Genomic DNA, 21,966 nt, shown 5'->3' with positions numbered 1-21,966 from the left:
GTGTAGGAGTATCATGGGGCTTGAAGTTGGCCTGGGTGCTGCCCCTGAGCTCTTCAGCTCAAGGCTACCACCCTTCTCCTGGGTCTGGGCCTTGTCCCTGAGCTCTACAACTCTAGGCTACTGCCGTACCCTTGAGCCAAGCCCCACTTCCCATTTTCAAGAGGTTAATTGGAGATAAGGGTCTCAGGTTCTTTTGCTTTGAACCTTGATCCTCAGATCTCAGCCTCCCGTAGCTAGGATTACAGGCATGAGCCACTGAGCCCAGCTCATTTCTTATTATTTATGGACATTTTTTTGACCCAGTAGTAGTTCTTTAGGACATTCTTTGCTGTCGCTGCTGTGTTGTTAATTTTGTCTAAAATGTATACATGTCATTCTGTTTCTGGATTCTGTTACAGTCCACTGGTGGAATTGTATTTGTACCAAATTATACTACCTTAATTATTATGGCATTATAATGAGTGACACTTTCATCCCTGGCTTATGATTTTATTCAGCAGTTTTGCTTATAGATATAATGGTCCATAATTTCTCTTTCTTGCGTTGCTCTTTTCTGGTTTCAGCATTAGTATTATGTGAGCCTTCTCAGATGATCTGGAAAAAGTTCCTTCTGTTCTGTCCTATGGAAGAATTTTTATAGCATTGGAGCTATTTCTTAAAGACCTTCTTGTGGGAGGTCTTTTAATTACAGATTCATTTTCATATGAACAGATGTAGGATTATTAGTGCTTCCATTTATTGTGTCAGTCTGCATTCAAAAAAAAAAAAAGAAAACTTGTTCAGGGGCTGGTAGGTTGGCCTAGTGGTAAAGAGCTAGCCTTGCATATACGAAGACCCAGATTCGATTTCTTGGTACCATATACATAGAAAAGGCCAGAAGTGGTGCTGTAGTTCAAAGTGGTAGAGCTCTAGCCTTGATAAAGACCAAGGACAGTACTCAGACCCTGAGTTCAAGCCCCAGGACTGGCCCCCCCCCCAAAAAAAAAAACCCTACAAATAAAAAAAATGAAACCAACAACTTGTTTATTTAAATTGAAGATTTTTAAATACTTGGTTATACTAAATATTTGTCTATTAATATTATTTTGTAATTTTGCTAGCATTCTTATTTTTGTTACTTTCATCATTATGCTCATATCATACTTCTTCCTCTGTTCTTATTGTGATGTGATTTTTTTTTCCCCAGAACTAAAGATTCACTCCACTTCTCTTCAGTAGTGAAGATTCTGTGCTTCATATAAAACTGCATGGAGCTGTCAGAGAAAGAACACCAACATCTCCAGTGTTATCATTAGGATAGGAGGCAGTTTTAGGAATAGAGTAGGTTTTTTCATCCTTTGTCCCTCAGGTGTAGACTTTCATGACAGTCTTTTTGAACCCTCATTCTTTGCATGAAGTCTCTCAATTCCTCTTGATGCCTCATACCTTGTTTCTTATTGCCTTGTGACCCTTTTTTTCTCTAATTCTTTTAATTCCTCCACTGTAGTGCCAACTGAGTGGACTTGTCCCTGGTTCTCTGTTAATCCCAGGGGATTATAGATTGGCCTTATTTGAGAACAGCTTCCATGCGTGGCCCTCTGAGCAGTTCTTCTTGTCAGGCAGTCATTGCTGAGGTGGTGGGTGCAAATGGCACAGACCATGGGTGTCACACACTGATTCCTCCACTGAGCAGTGCGATGGGACATGTTCTCTTAGCAGTCTGTACATGCACATACTGTGTTTGATTATTACAAGGGCAATCTAGCAACTTCAATCGTCCTAAGAAATATAGCTCTTCTGGCTGTTTTACTTGTTTTTAAAATGGCAATGAATAATTAAATTCAGATATGAATATATCTAGAATTTGGTGTTGTAAACTTCTTTGAATAGTTATTTGCCTGTGACTGAAAAATTCATAATACAGCCAATCATGATAGAGCTCTGGACAATGAGAAATTTAATGCTTATAATTTTAGGATGGACAAGTAGATCAACAAGATTTTAAGATATAAGCAGAATGAAAAACACTCATATGGACAGATTAGAAAACGCTTAATGAAAAAGCCATAGGGATTATACAGTTCAGGTTATTTTCTATTTCCTAGAAGTAGCTGTGACTTAATACTAAGAATTTATTTTTCTGTAATGTCGTAGTTTAGGCTTAGGTCACAGAGGCCCTGTGGGATTCTCTTTGGGATTCATGGTGGTGACTGCTTCAGTGCAATGTAGTTTGTCCCAAGGGTTGCTGTGTTGGAAACAGGGTGTTCAGTACAGTGATGCAGAGATGATGGTCTGAGCTGATGGTGTATCTCCATGGCAGGTCAAATGCCACGAAGAGGTTCTAGGTTCAACCACTCAGCCCCCAAAGAAGAGAGATGACACCAAGTGGAAAGTAACTCAGTCATTAGCAGCCCTGTTCTCACCTGGGATTAATGCTGGTCTTGAATAGATTGTTATAATCTGAGTGAGACTGGCCCCTCTCCAGTTTCTGGCTCCTGGTCTTGCCATCAGAATTCCTTTTGCATGTGTTCCCTCCACTGTGATGCTGCCCACTCGGAAATGTCTGCCATAGCGGAGTAGACGCCAGCACCTTGCACATGCCTTACACCTTCACAACTATGAACTGAATGAAACTATTTATAATAATATTTACATAGCCTTAGTTATTTTTTTTCAATTTGGGTGTGTTTATTTCTATGTGGCCCAAGATGTGTTTTTATGTATATTTATATTTTAGATCTAACTTCTGTGCGTGAAAGCTTACATTGACCTTTTGTATCTCTATGTCTGTCTGTCTTTATTCAGTGTAACATAGTAGTTCTTAACTTTTTAAAATTTTTTTTAAGATTTTTTATTGTTGGGGTGTAGTTATTTTATAATAGCGATAGTAAATGGATTGATGCAGCAGTAGTCTTAAATAATCTACAAAGCAGTATTACACCTAATGAATCCCTAGGTATAAGAATAATTATATCCAGCTACTCAGGAAGTTGAGATCTGAGAATCATGGTTTAAAGCCATCCTGGGCAGAAAAATCTTCATGAGATTCTTGTCTCTAATTAACCACTCAAAAACTGGAAGTGGTGCTGTGGCTCAAAGGGTAGAGGGCTAGCCTTGAGCACAAAGAGGCTTAGGGACAGTGCCCCAGCCCTAAGTTCAAGCCCCATAATTGACAAGAAAAAAAGAAGAAATTGCAGATGTTGTATTAAAACCCTTTTGAACAGCAAGTGAAATTTCTCTTTGATTTCTAGGAGGACTCGGAGAGAGTCATGATAATCACTGGACCCAACATGGGTGGAAAGAGCTCCTACATTAAACAAGTTGCACTGATTACTGTCATGGCTCAGATTGGTTCCTATGTTCCTGCAGAGGAAGCAACAATTGGGATTGTGGATGGCATTTTCACACGGTAAAAACATTTGCTTTATGTGAATATAGCTCTGAAAATAAGTCCTACCCACTTTATTACATGAATTTAGATGAATAGATTTACTCCTAAAAAGCTTAGGAGCTCATACTATTTTATCATTTACACAAATACTAGAAAAGACCTAGAAGATGGTTTTTCACAATGATTTTCAAATCTTTAACGAGAAAAGCAAACTCTTGTGGATAAAATTCAACTTTCCAGAATGGAAGGCTTGGAGACCTGGTAAGGAAGGCTGTGTTACAGCACAGTGTGAAAACTGGTCCCTTCCTCATGGTTTAGGTGGAGTCTTTGGAAGAAACTGCCAAGACCATTTCATTCAGATTCCTTTCCACTCTTCCAACTTTGCTTGTAACTGACTTGGGTTTCTTAACCTCAATATAAACTTTAAATTTCATACATCTTAGAGATAGGAGCCAAATATTCTGCTTTCATTAAAAAGGAATATATAGTTTTCTATTTTCTGATACTGTGTGATTTATCACTTCTTAAAGTATCCATCTTTCTTACACTGCAAATTTTTTAAAAAGTAGAATCTACATATCTATAATGAAACTATATCTAAAGTGTCTGAGTTATTATCCAGCTTCATATTAATATAATTATATTTTTGTCAGAATGTGTTACATACCAATAATCTGGCCTTGAATAGACATTAACATGCTTTAAAAAGCCTGGTTTCCATCTGAGAGAGCATTTTTTACTCCATGAATGTTATTCTGCTCTCCATAGATTCTGATTCACCTCAGCATAGGAAATTTGAAGAATCTTTCTCTTTCTCTCTCTCTCAATCTCTCCCTCCCAATCTCTCCCTCCCTCCCTCCCTCCCTCCTTCCCTCTACCTCCCTCCCTCCCTTTCTTCCTTCCCAGTCCTGGGGCTTGAACTCAGGGCTTTCTCAAGGTTAGTCCTCTACCCCACAGTACCACTTGTGGCTTTTTCTGTGTATGTGGTACCTAGGCATCCTAGGAGAGTACTCTACCACTTAGGCCATATTCCTGGCCAGAATTTTTTTTAATTATTAAAATTATAATTTATTTTCTGTTTTGTAAAGAAAGAATATGCTGGGCATTTTATTTGGAGTACAGTAGAGAATGGTAGAGAAATTTTGTGAAAAAGGAAAAAGTAAAACCATCATGGTCAGAATAAGGTAGAGAATTTTGCTATTGGGTAGAATATCAATTAGTGTTCTCAGATACAAGTAATAAGATGATTGGGGGGGGGGGTGGGAGGAGGGAAAGGGAAACAAAAACATGAGAAGAGGTTCAAGAAGTAATTCACCCCTAACCTGATGAATGTAACTATAACCCCTCTGTACATTATCCTAACAATAAAATACAAAAAGTAATAAAATTTAAAATAAAAATTTGTTTTCTAACATAAGAAGCAAAGTAAGTAGGTAGAATGAGGTAGGCAGCTGCCTTTGGTATTTTAGGGCTCTTAGGTCTCATTGGCCTTTCTTCAAAGGTATAATATCATTGCTGCAACTATAGATATTACAGCCTTATTTGCATGAAGCAAAAAGGAGAAAACTGCCACAACTTACCCACAGCAGCACAGCAATATACCTTTAAGAAGCCTTCTAGGAAACTTCTACTTAAATTTAAAATGTCTTATGTCCTTAGTTGTAAGAGAAACAAAATAAGTATTCAGTTTTTCTCCCCCAGCTCTTTAAAATTAATTAATTAATTAATGTATTTTATCACAATGCTTAATATAAAGACAACCTTGGATAGAGTAACTTAAGTCTTTATATAAAAATTTTGATATAATTTTATTTTCTTGTTTGCTGTAATACTTGCTTTTGTCATTTATTTGCTTAATACTGAATTTCTTTGATTTGTTTCATCCTTTATTTTCTGCTCTTGCTTTGTAATTATTAATATTATGGTTTCATTTTTATTACAATATTTATGTTTCTATAATTTATATTTGTAGTTACACATTTTGTTGTAGCACCAAAATAGACTCGTCATATAGCTTGGACTGAGTTATAGATAGACTTCCTGCTTCTGCTTACTGTATGTAGAGATTGCCATCCCTCTCAGATGTTGGTAGCTTATTTTAATTCTCAGCTTTTATAATGGAGCTATCAAGTGACAAGGTATATCGGAATGGATTCAGAGGTAACCAGAAAATAGCACCTGCCTCAAGGAATGAATTCAACATGAGTAATAATAACAGCTTGTCATCATAATGATGATAATGTATTTAAAATAATTGTATAGTAGTGCGGTGCAGTGGTTCACACCTGTAATTCTAGCTACTCAGTAGGCTGAGATCTGAGGATCGCAGTTCAAAGCCAGCCTGGACACTAAAGAATGTGAGACTTTTATCTCCAAAACAGGAAGTGGGGCTATGACTCAAGGGTTAGGACAGCAGCCTTGAGCTGAAGAGCTCAGGGGCAATGCCCAGCCCCAGAGTACAAGCCATGACCCACACACACAAAAAATTATATGGTAACATTTCTTATTAATGTGGAGACACTGTTTTGTGCCATTTAATAGAGTACTTAAAATATAAGCCTTCTGAAAAGGAAAAAGAATGCTGATTTAAAAAAATTTGAGTGTTTATTCATTCACACAGCATGTACGTGAGCATCTGACATATGATAGAGCTGGGAGTACAAGCAACCCCAGCTTCTGTTATTATGAAATGTAACCTCAAGGAGGGCAGCAGCCTTAACTGAGCAGTCCTGTATTGAAATGTACACAGCTGTGGCAATGTACAAGGGCATGAACAAGGAAATGTGACAATCTGTGATCAGGAATATGAGCTAGTTGGTGTCAGGCAGAGGCTTCTGTGAGCAGGTGACTTCCAAGGATCCATTAAACAGCATGAGACCAGGCTCTGAAGGGTGACTCCACAGAGAGCAAGATGGCTGATGAAGCAGAACAGATGGGGCCATGTTTAGCATTTATACTGTCATAAAATGGCCAGAGCTCACAGGCCAAGAGAATTTTCAGCTAGCTCAGATCCTATCATAGGGTTTTGCCCTCATGACCTCATCAAACGTTAACCACCTCCCAAAGACCTCACCCCCAATACCATCAGTGTGAATTTGGATGAAGATTCTAACACATAAACCTTGGAGGACATATTTCTGTTCATCAGCAGGAGAATTACCTTTGAGACATTGAAAAGAGAGAGAGAGAGAGGAGAGGGAGGGAGAGAAGGCGAGAGCGAGAGAGGGCGAGCTCTATTATGTGAGCAGTTGAATAGAAAATTTAGAGTTAAGGGGGAAAGATCAAAGGTAAAAATAGAAATATGTTGTAAGACCTATACAGAGGTGAGTGATAATGGAACTTCTAGTGTAGATAAGATCTTGATAGAACATGAAAAGAATAATGTTTCAAGACTGAGCCTTTAAACTACTAGTGTTTCATAGTAAGAAAACCAATGAAGAAGGAGCTAGAGAAGTGGGAGAGAAACCAGGGTGAGGTAGCACGTTAGTGTGCAATGCGTCACAACTCAGGCAACATTGGTTCTTGGTTCATATATGTCTCCTAGTGTACATAGGGAGTTTTCAAGGCTTATGCTAAATCAAGTTTATAATCAGTAGTGTGTAGCGTTTGTCTTCACATTTCAAATTAAATTCAAATAAGAAATGCCCATTTGATGCTGTCTTTCTATAAATCCCCTGCATTGCTCATAAGAACATTTTACTCCTATTATTTGATGTCCTTTACATGAAGTACCATCGAGTAGGTTTTTGTTGGTGTTAATGCTGGGCAATTTTTTTCTCTCCATGTGCATACTGCTATTATTTACAAAAAGATTTGAAGCGGCTTATTGGCCTTCCCTGACAAAAATGCCAGGCTTCCAGTGTCAGCCACTGGCTGGTTCCTCTAGTTTCTTTTTGTCTTGTCTGCAAGACAGCAAGAGCTAAATTCAAAGCTCAGGTATGGAAGCGTATTTGGTTTAGTTTTCCCTTTCTATTCTTCTATGGGAGATTTTCTCTAGTATAATTGCGAGAATAGCTGCTTCTTAAAAATGCTGCTTGTTAAAAAAGCCCAATCATGTATCTTATAATTGGAATATGTTTAAGTGGTACCCCAGAGTTGGTATTTTTAAAATTTTTCATGTCAAATTTGAGACTCTTCTATGTGGTTGATGGTTTGTAATTTTTTCAACTTTTTTCCTTCCCTCCCTCCCTCCCTCCCTCCCTCCCTCCCTCCCTCCCTCCCTCCCTCCCTTCCTTCCTTCCTTCCTTCCTTCCTTCCTTCCTTCCTTCCTTCCTTCCTTCCTAGGGACCAGGATGACCTATTTTAATTCATCTGGCTTTCCTGTAAAGCAACATAGTTGCTAAAAATGTTGCCATGACAGGCTGCAAATTTGGAACTAAGAGCTAGGCCTAGGCCTAAATTTTGTTTCCCCGCCAATGAGTTGCAGTTTCCTCAAAGTCCTCTGCCATCCCATAATATCAGGTCCCCTAGCAATGACCACCCGAATACAGAGAATATGGGTGTAAAACAGCGGTCCGGAAGACTTTGGAACCAATCAAGACACGACTGATCTCCTTGTTCAAATTCTATCCAACTAGAGTATACTGCAGTGGGACCTCCCCTACCTCCTATGCTCGCTCCGGACTCTTTCCCAGCTGGCCCCGCTACCTTGGGATGTGCTGGTGTTGGTCCAGGCACGAGCTTGCCCTGAAATAAAGACCCTTTTGCTTTTAGCATTGGTGGTGGTCTCCCGGTGTTCTTTGGGGATACCTTAATCTGGGCATTACACTTAATCTGGGCATTACTCTTAATCTGGGCATTACACTCCCCCCCCCCTTTTTATTTGTTGGTTCTGGGGCTTGAACTAGGCCTAGGGGCTGTCCCTGAGCTCTACAGCTCAAGGCTACCACCCTACCCTTGAGCCAAGCCCCATTTCCCATTTTCTAGAGGTTAATTGGAGATAAGAGTGTCAAGTCCTTTCATGCCTGGACTGGCTTTGAACCTTGATCCTCAGATCTCAGCCTAATGAGTAGCTAGGATTACAGGCATGAGCCACTGCACCCAGCCTAAGAATCTTTCTGAATATGATAATGTCATGTGGATAACGACATTTAAAAAATTTGTGTGTGTGTGTGTGTGTGCCAATGCCAGTGCCAGTCCTGGGGCTTGAACTCAGGGCCTGAGCACTGTCCCTGGGCTTTCTCAAGGCTAGGGCTGTATCACTTAAGCCATAGCAATACTTCCGGCTTTTTCTATGTACGGGTGATACCAAGGAATTGAACTCCGGTCTTACCATTTATACGAGGCAGTCACTCTATCACTAGGCCAAATTCCTGGCCCTAAAATTTAATTTTATTACTTTTTTATGTACCTAGCATGTAAGTACAGAACCTTGTACTTACAAGGCAGGCCCTCTACCCCTTGAAGATGCACCTTCTTTTGCTTTCTTTGTTTTTCTTTCTTTCTTTTTTTTCTTGCTTTATGCTATCTTCCCATTTGAAAATAGGATGATAACTTCATACCACCATGTATAATTTTTATTGGGTTAGATGGGGTCTTGCAAACTTTTTTTGCTGTGACTGGACTTGAGCCTCCCTTGTGGCTGAGATGACAGACTTGAGCCATCCCTCCTGGTTAGATTTGTGTTTTTAAGCAGACTGGGCATACATGACTCTAAGTAGTATATTTAGTGTATTGTGATACACCCAGTTATCACTGAAATATTTCTAGATGATGTTTCTAAAGATCATTAACATGGTTGTTGTTATCCTGATGAATGCAAACTTAAGCCTCTTTCACCTTTTGAGATGCAGTAATTAAATTTTAGAAAAGCAATGAATTCTAAAGCCTAGTTAGAAAACAGTTTGGAAAAAAGCAAACCATAGTTATTTCTATTTATGCCAATTATCAGTGGAATGGAGTATTTATATTAACTGGCCTCTAGTTAATCATTTTCATACTGTGCCACTGACATTAACTTACTTTTCTGGCATCCAGCTTCACTAAGCTCTGTGTATTCGAATGGTATAGTCATGTTTATCTTGAAGTAGAATTGAGAGGTAATAGACAACCAGGAATTTACATTATGTTACTGCAAATGTTGACTTTTGACCCTGTGTCTAGTAAACAATTTAATTCATCAAATATTTATTGAGTGTCTGCGGTATAGGATTTGTGCATTATACATTTGTGCAATTTTTCATGGACAGAAGGAAAACACCTTGAATGAGCGCACATCTTGTAACTGGTAGTAAATGCTGTACTGAAAACCACATGATCAGTGACATTTTCCTAAATGAGTGAGTTGTTAGGATTTTGGAGATTGGAGATGTTGCCTTAGGAATGTCTCTGTGGTTTATGTAGCTCCTATAATTGTGTGTAACAAGTATGAAATATCACCTGAAGGCTGGGTTTAGTTTTAAATTCAAAATCTGGCAAATCCTCTCGGTGTAGGACCTTCATGGCTAGGTACTGTTAGAGTAGACATGATAAGGTGTACCTTTGACCTCTAGTTCTATAAAAGATCTTAATATTTTTGAGTACGTTTGAGCATCAGAATGAAGACGAGTGCACAGGAAAACACGACTCTCTTCTTCATTCACCCACCAAATGATATCTTGATGGCTTCTAAAACTTGTCAATTATATATGAACAAAGATGCTATAAACCTCTGTGTACAGGTTTTTCTGTGGTTGTAAGTTTTTGATTCTCTTAGATATATATCATGGAGCATTATTACTGATCTGCATGGTACTGTATGTTCAGTTTTGTAAGAAACTCGCTAAACTGTCTCTGACATGGTTGTGCCATTTTGCATTGCCACCTGTGAGGTCCCTTTTGGCTGTGTCTTCTCCCACACTTGGTGTTCCAGACTTTCTGCAATCTAATAAGGTTGTGTTTTGTTTTGTTTTGTTTTCTTGCATGTCCCTGGTGATATGCTGTGGGACATTTTTTCATATGCCTATTTACCTTTATGTATTGTTTTTGGAGATAAGGGTAATCATTAAAATATATAAAGCAATAGTAAAATATTAACAAGAAGGCTGGAGATTTGGCTTAGTGATAGACAGTACTTTGCCTAGCATCTAGAAGGCTCTGGGTTTGATCCCCACCACACAGAGTGATATGAACTCAAAGAAGTATTTGGAGGAGAGGGACTATAGAAGGGGATGGGGGTTGAGGAGGATCAAAAAACATTGTATACATGTGTGCAAATACTATACTGAAACCTATTATTTGTACAGAAAAAAAGGAAGTTAGATATGGTGGCTCAAATCTATAATTCTAGCTTCTTCAGAGGCAGAGATTGAGTTTGAGGATAGCCCAGGCAGCAAGTTCACAAGGCCATGTACACCAATGGTGGTGGGTTTAGTGAACTGTGCTTATCATCCCAGCAGTGTGGAAAAGCACGCTGGCTGGATGCAGTCAGTCAAGTTATGCAAGGAAAATTGAGGTATATCTGGCATGAATATAAAGACAAACCCTATCTCAAAAATTGCCAACACAAAGAGGTCTGGCTCAAAGTGGAATGGCTCAGATGTTAATAGTTCCTGCCTAGCAAGTACAAGGCCCTTGAAACCTCAGTACTGTGGAAGGGAGAGAGGGAAGGAATGTTGCTTAGTTTTTATTTTGTCTGGAATATCTCTTATACATTATGTTGTTGACACATTTATTAATTTTATGTATTTTTTGAGACAGTCTTACTATATAGCCCAGACTGGCTTTGAACTCCCAAACCTCTTGCCTCAGCCTCCTGAATGTAAGGTTGCAGTCATATACCACCACAGCCAGCCATATTTATTTATTTTTCATTGTAAAATGATAGTTTGTAACTACAAAAGTTATAGGGTCCAGAATGATGTTCTGATTTGTGAATACATTATGTTGTAATTAAGTAGATCTAAATTAATCAATATACTCAAATACTGAACTTTTTATGGTGAAAACATTTGAAACTTAGTTTTCAAATGTACTTTATTCTTAACTATATTAGCCACACTGCAGTAGAACTTTAAAAAGGTCCATATTTTTCTACTGAGACATTGTACTCAGTCCTATATCAGCTGCAGTAACCACCATTGTGCTCTATTCTGGCATTTATTCACTGCACCTTCCTTCGTCTTGCATACCATTCATGTTCTCATAATTGACAAAATGTCTTTTATTAAGGTCAAATAGTATTCCCTTTTATCAGTGTCAGTTTTTAATTGATTCATTTATGTATTGGTGATTATTAGCTAGTATTACCCATAACGTAGCTATTGTGAATAGTGCTGCAGTGAACGTGAGAGTGCAGACATATGCTGGTTCTATTTTAGCTTGTTAGTCTCCATACAGTTTTCCACAATGACTGAACAAATGCACCTTCCAATCAACAACATATATGAGTCTCCTTTTCTCATCAGCATCTGTCTTTCCTCTTTTTTAATGAAAGCCATTTTGACAGGTGTGAATCGATATTTCATGGCTTGAATTTGTATTTTCCTAATGATTTGTGATATTGAACAATTTTCATATAGTTATTGGCCATCTGTCTTATGAGAAACATCTATTTATGTGCTTTTGCCCCACTGTTTGGTGTTAGTGGTATCCTAATTTTTCTTAGGCACTTCCACTTGGTAGGTCTGAACCATGGTAGCCCTGCTTTTTTGCTGGCCTTGTGAAAGGTCTTCTGAACTTGGGCTGGCCTTGATCTTTCCATTCTCAGCTTTCTGGGCAACTAAGATTAAAGGCATGAGCCACTGGCACTGGTGGTTTTCCCTCATTTTTTTTTTTTAATGAGGCCTTTTGGTTCCCTGATATTGAATAGTGTGAGCTCCTTATATATTTTGGGTATTAGTCTTTATGGGATGAATGGTTTTCATTTATTTTTTTTCCCAGTTAGTAGGTTATCTCCGTACACATTTACTTGTTTCCTTCACTCTACAGAAAGATTTTAGTTTGGTAATCCCATTTGTTTAGTTTTGCCTGTGCTTTTATAAAGAAAACTGATATTTATTGTTATTTGTCCTGATGTTTACCTTTATCCTGTCTTATCTCAGTGTAATGATATAGCAAAATATGGAGTAGACTTAAATGTATTATTTATGTTTTTAAAATGCACCCTGTATTTCTCCATTTATCCAATGAGTATTTATTCATGGTACAAAAGTTAAAGCTATCAGAAGACTCAAAAAGGGGGAAAGAGTTATTTTGATCAGTGTTTTGGGGGTTTGTTTGTTTGTTTGTTTTTTGAGACATGGTCTTTGTAGCCCAAGCATCCCTTGAACTCTTAATCCTTCTGCTTTAGTCTCCCAGGTACTGAGATTACAGGTGTCCACAGCTATGCCCTCATCTACATGTTCTTAAAAGGTGTACATGTAATTTTAAAGTGTTTGTAATTTTATTTTATTTGTGGTTTTAATATTTCTATTTAATTAATTTAATTAAGAAACATAGATTTGAGTACTTTTCATATTTATGTATTTAAAATACTATGTGGTGTCTACACATCGTTAGTAATTAGTATTCTTTTGTATCTTTTTTAAAATTTTGTCTTCTTGGACCTTACTTTTCTGGATTCTTTTCTCTCTCTTATATCTATCATCCTTTAAAAAATTAGAGTACTTTATGGTTTAGTTAGATTTTATCTTTGGTAAAATTTACATAATATTTTAATAGCATGAAGTTTAAATACCCTTGTAGGACAGAAGTCTGCCAATATTTTAGTGAAGTAATAAATGGGGACATCTTCCATTTCAGAAAGAATGCAATATAAGCTAATGCTGGCAAAACCCTGCAGGATGCAAAGCACAATTTTGTCATTCTATTTAAATGACATACCTGGAATCAGTAGATTAATACAGTCAGAAATTAGTAATAGAGGTTGCTGGAGCTGGAAGCTGTGGGATCTTTTGTTTGGTTTTGCTAGTATCAGATCTTGAACTTAGGACCTCCACTTCTCTTGGTTTGCTTGCTCACAGCTCTCAGCCCCCTGTGTAGTTAGACATAAATCACTGAAGCCTGGATGGAATTTTACTTTTATTTTTTGACAGTTGGGTTTGAATTCAAAGCCTCATGCTTGCTAGTTAGGCATTTTACCATTTACACTATAGCTCCATCCTAAATGAAGTTTTTTTTGGTTTTGTTTTGGTATGTTTTAAAATGGATATGGAGTTTGTGTTTGGAATGATAATCATTTCTGGGAAAGGATGATATTCATGGCTGAACAACAACACAGAAATCTACACTGGCAATACTAAAATGGCAAATTTTATGTTACATAGATATATTTAAATATATATATATATATATTGTAAAAGTGTCAGAGGACCAACGCAGGTTATCATTGCTTCTACTTAATGACTTCATTATTTAATATTGATTATGCATCATGTAAATTGAGCAATATCACCTTGATTGATTTTTATCTTGAGTAATTGTACCATTTCTCCCACAGGTAAGCATTTTCCATGCAAAAGGCCCAGTGATTCTAATTTGAAGGACAAAGAGAGACTCACCAGTTTCTTTAACTGAGATACATATATGATAGTAGCTTAAACTATCAAGATCTCATAAAAACAAACATTGAATCAGAATTTCACAAACGTATTATTGAGTTTAGTAGCTCACTAAAAATAAAGTAATGCCTTCTTTATGCTTTATGAAGCTTTTTTTTTACTATTACTGATTTTAGTAACTTACCCCAAAAATTAATACTTTCTTTTCACTATGTATGCTTTATTAAACTTTGTTGACCTATATACGGGTTATAGGCGAGGAGGGAGGAGGGGGATTAGAAAGATTAGTCAGCCGCCACTCCTAAAAATATCAGTGATTTATTTTTTCTTAATCACATAACTGTAACCTGCATACTAAGAGCAAGCTTACTCTAAGAAGACATCTAGAGCATTTTCTGATTTTTACTACAAATGAATGTAGTAAATGAGTATGATATAGATAATTGCATATACACTACTATTCCTTAAGTCTCCTAAACACATTTAGTGTGTGAAATTTTTTTAAATTATTCAGTAATATGTCTTGTGATTTGACCTTAATAAACTTAATGTTGTTAGTAATAATTTACTGCCTTGCTAGAAAACCTGATTTTAGGCCATTTCTGAGATATATAAAATGTAGCAAAATAATAAGAGACAATGGTTATCCAAAAATATTGAACCAAAGAGAAAAATATAAAGATATAAACATTTGATACTATCAAGTTTTTGTTTGTTTGTTTTTGGTTTTGGTTTTTTTTTGTGAATCATGGGGCTTGAACTTGGCCTGGGTGCTGTCCGTGAGCTCTTCAGCTCTAGGCTACCGCCCTACCCTTGAACCAAGCCCCACTTCCCATTTTCTAGAGGTTAATTGGAGATAACCCCAGCTGGCTTTGAACCTTGATCCTCAGATCTCAGCCTCCTGAGTAGCTAGGATTACAGGCCTGAGCACCTGAGCTTGCTATCAAGTTTTTGTTTGTTATTATAAAGGGACATTTAGTAATTAGGTTACTAATGTGAATGTCTAGAGTCCCATATAATATATCCTGTCCCAGTATATATGCATATATATATATGTATACTTTCCCCACCAGTAGTTCTTCAATTTTTTTATTTTAAATCTTAGTTTTGCAATTTCACAAAATTATTAACACTGAAGTGATTGGGTTAATTGTATCAGAGACAATGTACTATGTATGGGACATCTGCTAAAAAAAATTCTGCTTAGCATTTGACAATACTGAAAAGATAAATCATTCAGCTGTGTCATCAGTCTTTTCAGAAAGATGGCAGAGAAGCGCCTCTTCCTTGTGAGAGGCAATTAGGAATAGCTATACAGGAGAAGCTTAAAAGAAGACAAGTTTCTGCCACAGAAAGAAGGATGAAGACTATTCTAGACTAGGAAAAGAATGAAGAAAGGTGACAGCAATTCTGAATGTACTGAAAATTCACTGAAGTGATTGAAGAAATTGCCGTGATAGAACCATAGGGTCCCTAGGTCAGTGCAGAAAGTTAGGAGACCAGAAAAAAAAAATAGAGCCAAAGTGCATACAGGGTCTAGAAATGATGCTGGAAATTCGGGGGTTTGCTTTTCTAGGCATCAGGAAACCATTTTAAATTTTTCATTGTAGGACTTAACATGATTCATATTAATTTTATTTTATTTTATTTTTTCTCAGTGCAGATCTAACGTTATTTTAGAAAACATGCTTGCTAAATACAGTTAGAGTGGTGACAGTTATTGGGTCTTTCCTGAATGCGACTGTCAGTCAAAGGTATCCTGAGACACTCCCCACTTGCTGGGAATATCCGGGAGCTTCTGCTTCAGGCGGGAGGGGCCAGGTGCCCTCTGGCTCTGGACTGCTTGTGTCACTGAGTGTGTATGTGTTGAGGCACAGGTGGCAAGCAGCCAGGGCTCCTATGTGACTAGCTAGGAGTCCCCACAGTTCCCCCTTTTTCTTTATTTATGGACACTCATAACAGAATGTAGGATGGGGCCCAAACAGTGCACAAAGGCATTGGCTGGATAGCATCCAGGCAAGCCTGGATAAACTCAGCCAACTTAGCTAAAGCAAACATGGGTTCTGCTGCTGTGGAAATGAGCTTGGTGGGCCAATGACAACTAGGGCTAGGTGGGTTTTAGATGGGTTTGGGGTAAACAGGAATCACAGCCCCCATGTCCTCCCCAGCATGCTTTGTGGGTAGACAATAGGGTTGCAGTTCCTCTGATGGTATTGTTCATAATCATATCATGGTCCCCTGCTTGGGAGTCAAGTTTATTACTCCGGGCCTCCACTCCTGGTTCCCATGCCAGGGTAGACATAGGATGAGGTAGCTTTGAGGAGAGTGTGGAGGCAGCATCTGTGGCATCCATATCCCACAGAGCAGTCATCCAGGGCAGTTTTTCTGGATAGGTCAGTGTCCTGGGCTGTACTGGTGGTGCTGCAAAGGTGGAGGCAGAATTCAGGTCAGCTGGCTGCGGCTGGCAGTGGTGTCACTGAGAGGCCATTTTGTGGTGGCAGGAACTTGTAGATTGCCTGCTCCTGAAACTTGAAGGTTAGCAGTTAGGCAAAGAAGGGGAATCATGTGCTGTCGGAGAGGGCAGAAGGGTTTGGGGCCTGTCCCAGAGGTGGCCTTACTTTACAAACCATAGCCACACCTTCTGACCAGGTGGCAGGCACCATCTCAGCCAGGTGTGGTCCCAAGACCAGGAGGTGAGCACTGGGCCACGAGTTAGGCCTCCTTTTCTACAGCATAGATTTCCATTTCCCTGATGTGACATGCTCCACATCTCCCCCTTTTTTGTTTCATTAGCAGGTGCTTGCTTTACTCAAGTGTGTGCCTGTCTTAGGTGACTCATTAATTTTAAAATATGAATTTGCTGGTGAGGTGGAAAGATAAATTAGCTGTTAATGAAAGTGAAGATAGAGAGAAAAGTTAGGCTGTTGGACTAGAGTATCAATCAGTGAAATAACAATGGGATTAGAAGAAAAGTGTATTGATTACAATTGAGGGAGCAGAAAAGTAAAAGGAAACACCAGTTTCGCATTTGTATGCTGAATGCACACAGGCACCGTGTTAGTTTTCTAGGCTGAGTAACAAATTACCTCAAACTTAGTAGCTTAAGTAATACATTTTTAGTATTGCAAACATTATTACTCCAGTCATTATATAGCTTATAGTTCAGACAGCTTAGCCTTTGTAATGCTGTGGTCAGGTTTTGGCAAGGGCCATGTTTTCTCCTGTTGGCAGAATGGAACACAGATTTGATCTCCTTATAAGACAAAGGGCAGAATTCCTCCCACAGCAGTTGCAGGATTGTGGTCCCCAGTCCCCTGCTCAGGACTGCCCTTGCTCCTGGAAGGCTGCTTGGAGACCACAGAGCCATCTTAAGACATGGCAACAAACATCTTCAAAGCCAGCCAAGACTAACACAGGAGTGTAAAACAGGTTCTGTCAGGGATGGGAGTACTAATGAAAGGAGGGAAGGAAAAACAGAGAGGGCAAGATACTTCATGCACCTGTGTGCAGTAGAAACAATGAAGCTCACTGAGATTGGTTTACTGATGAGAAAGCTGCAAGCACACAGCAGTTATCTTATCCACTAGGGTAAGATAATACACTTCTTAGTGACCAGCCAGAACACTGTCTGGACTTTTTACTGGAGTTTACTGTTCTGGCTGTATTTAGTTATGTGCCATAACTTACTAAAAGCATAATTAAAAATTAATTTTTAAAGTTCCTTATAGACTAAAACTCCTTTCCTAAAATGAGAGCTAAAATGCTAAGAAATATATAGGAAGATTCAATGTCAAAGGTCTAAAAAAGAATTTGCAAATGTTGAGGTTGGGAGTATGGCAATTGAGATTTATTTAGTCTATATATGGTTGTAATTTAATCCCCAGTGCCAAATTAATAACTTGTTGTGAGTCTCTAGAAAGAAAACTCAATCTTTCTGAACATCTCAATTGTATAAAATGGGATTCAATGTCTTTCATTTAAATGAACCTGAATTACCTATTTGTCGTATACATATATTTATATTTCTTGGCTCTGTCTATTTTATTTGAATTGATTCCTAAAGTTATACCGATGATAGTAATGCAAAGAATGCTGGGGAAAACTTGTTAGCAATCACATTCGAACACTGTTTCCTGTGTTTTAATCCACTGGAGACTTTACTATGCTGCTCTTCTTTAATATCAATTATCAGTCTTCATCTTTTTGCTAAATGTTACTTGAGGAGGAGGAAAGGTCAGAAAATGACCAATAATTGTCTCATTCCAAGATAATTACTCTAGACATATTGATAAATTTCTGTGCTTTTTACATAATTCTTAATAAAAATGGTACAATATAATCTTTTTTTAAAGTTGTAATTGCATAAGCAAGAAGCAGTACTCTTGCATAATTGCAAGAAGCAGTACAGAGTATATCAAATTGTTAAAGAAAAGATTTCCTTTCTCTCTCAGCTTTACCAGCCAGGGCTCTACTCTGTGTGTGTGTGTGTGTATGTACACTGTCAGATCACTTCTGACCCCATCTCTGACCAATCTAAACAGGCCTGTGAGACTATTTTAACTCTTCATACCTTTCACCCTCAATTCTCCTTATTTAACCTGAAGCAACTATCTATACCCTACAAGGTAGCTGAAGATGAGCCAAAGTTCTATCTTTCCACAGAATGCCCATACTATACAACAAATGATGTTATAAATATCCAGAAAGCCCTTGGCAAACCAAAAGCTTACCATCTCTGTAACTATAACAGTAAGTGCTGACAATTGAAGTAGGTCACAGTATTTGAACTTTGAAAAAGTATAGTGTTCTACGTGAGTAGCGGTTTTGAAATTACATTTCGTGTTTATTGATTTTTAAGTGGATAGAATTGACAGCATTTCAAATAAAAACTTTTGAGTTTCTAAATATCACTTATTATTGGAACAATTCTAAGGCTCTACCCACTTGTGGACCTCACATTTTATTGCCTCTGCCCTTATATGATTCCACCCACACTGTTGGTTAGTGTTCAGTTTGTATATGGAGTTTTCGAGAAATAAAGGTTCATTATAGAGCTAGCATCCATGAAGTTTGTGCTCTGCTCTGGGAACTATTGATGAGGTGATTTTGCAGAGAAAACAGTTACTAGTATTCACACAAATCTAGCCAGGGATCTAAAACCTGTATTTTAGGTCCTGCTGTAAACTACATACATGGCATTGGGCAAGTTTTACTCTATTAGTCCTTCTTTTCTTTTCAGATTCCTTTTACATGGTATTAGTGCTTTCCAGAATATGTTATGCAGAAAAATATTGCCACAGATAACTTTGGAAAAAATTTCAGGTCCCTGGTTAAATAAGTAAAGCATACATTATGTGTTAAATACTTCTCAGAGTAATGCACAGCGTGTAAGTCAGTGGTAAAGGCTCTGAGAAGTCTCCCTGGAAGGAAATCTTTAAATCTTTGGCCCTATTTGTAGACAACTCAAAGAACTCTGTTTACACTGGGAATCTATTTGCTGCTGTCCAAGGTCACTAAACATCTATAATTCTAATTCTTATAAAAAGTTTTATTGTATATAAGCAAATTGCTTTACTAAGGTATTTTAATTTATAATAACTATGAAATTTTCTTAGGAAAATGCTGAAAAAAAAACCCTTAAATATACAGATCTCTGTGACTCATAGACTTTTTAAGATAGAGCAACGTAGAGAAGTCTTGTTTTGTTTTATGAATACCAAGATTTTGGTTTGGTACTATTGGTCAGGAAAACACAAAGTAAGAACTTCATCACCTTTTCAGTATGTGCTGGCTAATACCTCAGCTTATATCCAGAATGTTTCTTCAAGCTGAAATTTGATATTGGATATCAATGATATCAATATATAATATGTTTTATTTAATATAACTTCAACTACGGTTGACATAATGTATATGTATACTATTGATCTCTAAAGTATATGGGTGTGTGTGGGTGATGGAGGTGGATGTGTAAAGCAAGGGGTTTTCCACCATATTTCTAGGATGGGCGCTGCAGACAACATATATAAAGGACAGAGTACATTTATGGAAGAGCTCACTGACACAGCCGAAATCATCAGAAAATCAACATCACAATCTTTGGTGATCTTGGATGAACTGGGACGAGGAACGAGTACTCATGACGGAATTGCCATAGCTTACGCTACACTTGAGTATTTCATTAGAGATGTAAGTATTCTCTGCTTCTTCAAGCAGTCAGTTGATTTTTAAACTAATACCATTTTTAATTGGCAGATCATATGCATTGGTAAAATTATGGGATGATTTCTCTTGCTGTCCCTTGGTTATCTCATATTGTTACAGTATTTTACCTTGTTATCTGATATATTGTATATTATATTTATTTGGTTATTTGTTTTTTGTTTTTTTTTTCCAGTCCTGGGCTTGAGCTCAGGGCCTGAATACTGTCCTTGGACTTTCTTAAGGCTAGAGATCTACCACTCGAGCCTCAGCACCACTTCTGGCTTTTTTCTATGTATGTGGTACTGAGGAATCGAACCTGGGTCTTCATGTATGCTAGGCAAGCACTCTACCAGTAGGCCAAACTCCCGGCCCTTATTTGGTTATTTGAAATAGGACAGGGAAGGGGGGAATACAAGATGAGGGGTGGGGGTGGGTCCCTAAATGGGAACCAAAACATGAGAAAGGGTATCAATGTTGGTGAAGTAATGCACCTTCTATCTGGTGAATATAATGTAACCCTTCTATTAGTTATAATAAAAAATACATGAAAAAATTATGGGATGATTAAATCAAGCTGTTTTAACATATTCATCACCTCACATATCTTTTGTGGTAAGGCAGTTAAAATTTAGTTTCTTGTTTATTTTGAAATATAGGATACATCCTTACTATTGTGGTCATAATAATTTCATATAATACTTGCATGCCATTTTTTTACATGCTACACAAATTACTTTCTAGACCTTAGTCTAACCCTGCAGTTGATCATGAGAATACTTCACAAGAAACTGGAATACACTAGCCTTGAATACTTTTTGTAGTTATTTGATGTGTTACTTTCTTTTGCTAAAACAAAATAAACCCATTTATAGGAAAAAGGCCTTTCCAGCAACATATCTCCACAGAACTGTCTTTATTTTCCCTAAAGAAAAGTCAAGAATAGACATTACCCACCAAAGCCCAATTACTCAAGGAAGTAATAGAGATAGTTCAGAAATTTCTACTCTAAAATACATTTTTCACCAAATACCCTAAAACTCAAGGTTAGACTTTTGGTCTCTGAGTCTCTGTTTCAATAACCATGATTCCTTTAACATATATCTCTGTTTGCAGAGTCCCTATCCAAATGTCCATATCTGTCATCTCCATCAATCTCTCCCTGTTTGCCTTTCTTTATTTCAGTCTCTGCATTTCTATCTGTCCCTCATAGCACCTGTCCTAAGTCATCTCCTCTGTGTCTTCCCTCCTTTTTGAGAACTCTTGGTGTGTCTTATCTTCATTTGCATTTTTTCCTCTTCCTTAGTTATTAAAAACATTTTCTTTTTTGTGGGTCATGGGCTTGAGCTGAGCCTGGGTGTTGTCCCTGAGCTCTTCAGCTCAAGGCTACCACCCTACCCCTTGAGCCACAACCCCATTTTTCAGTGGTAATTGGAGAGAAGAATCTCTGGTCTTTTTGTGCCCAGGCTAGCTTTGAACCTTGATCCTCAGATCTCAGCCTCCTCAGTAGCTAAGATTACAGGCGTGAGCCACCGTACCCAGCATTAAAAACATTTTCTTGCTCATATGTCTTTCTAAAAAACACAATTACGTGTCCCGGAGGTGTTTGGCCTTTTTCTTTTTAGGGTTATATATTAACTGTACTACACACACACACACACACACACACACACACACACACACACACACACACACACACACACACAAACACACACAGAGTCCTACAAGCAGATTAGCTTTCTGTTAGTCCTTTTGCCATACCCTGTTTCCCACACCTTTTTAGTGGATTTTCCTATGCTGTCATCATACATTGGTTGTATAGATTAAGTGAGTAGGGATGATGTCTGCATCCAGTCTCAATGATTGATGTGTGTATGTGTGCATGGGTATGTGCATATGAGTGTGTGTATTGTGTGT

General features: G+C 37.9%; 1 protein-coding gene across 1 annotated transcript in view; it reads left to right on the top strand.

The window, feature by feature from the left end:
* Positions 1 to 21,966, top strand: part of Msh3 (mutS homolog 3) — a 122,392-nt gene that overhangs the window by 88,239 nt on the left and 12,187 nt on the right. The window contains exons 20-21 of the mRNA XM_090331697.1: positions 3,231 to 3,388; positions 19,851 to 20,037. Coding sequence (XP_090187823.1) covers positions 3,231 to 3,388; positions 19,851 to 20,037 — 345 coding nt within the window. The remainder of the gene's footprint in view (positions 1 to 3,230; positions 3,389 to 19,850; positions 20,038 to 21,966) is intronic.

This window comes from Megascapheus bottae, chromosome 4 (assembly GCF_031878675.1).
Source record: "Megascapheus bottae isolate mThoBot1 chromosome 4, mThoBot2.hap1, whole genome shotgun sequence".
NCBI lineage: Eukaryota > Metazoa > Chordata > Mammalia > Rodentia > Geomyidae > Megascapheus > Megascapheus bottae.
Note: the sequence above shows the minus strand (reverse complement) of the source record. Positions and strands in the feature narration are given on the sequence as shown.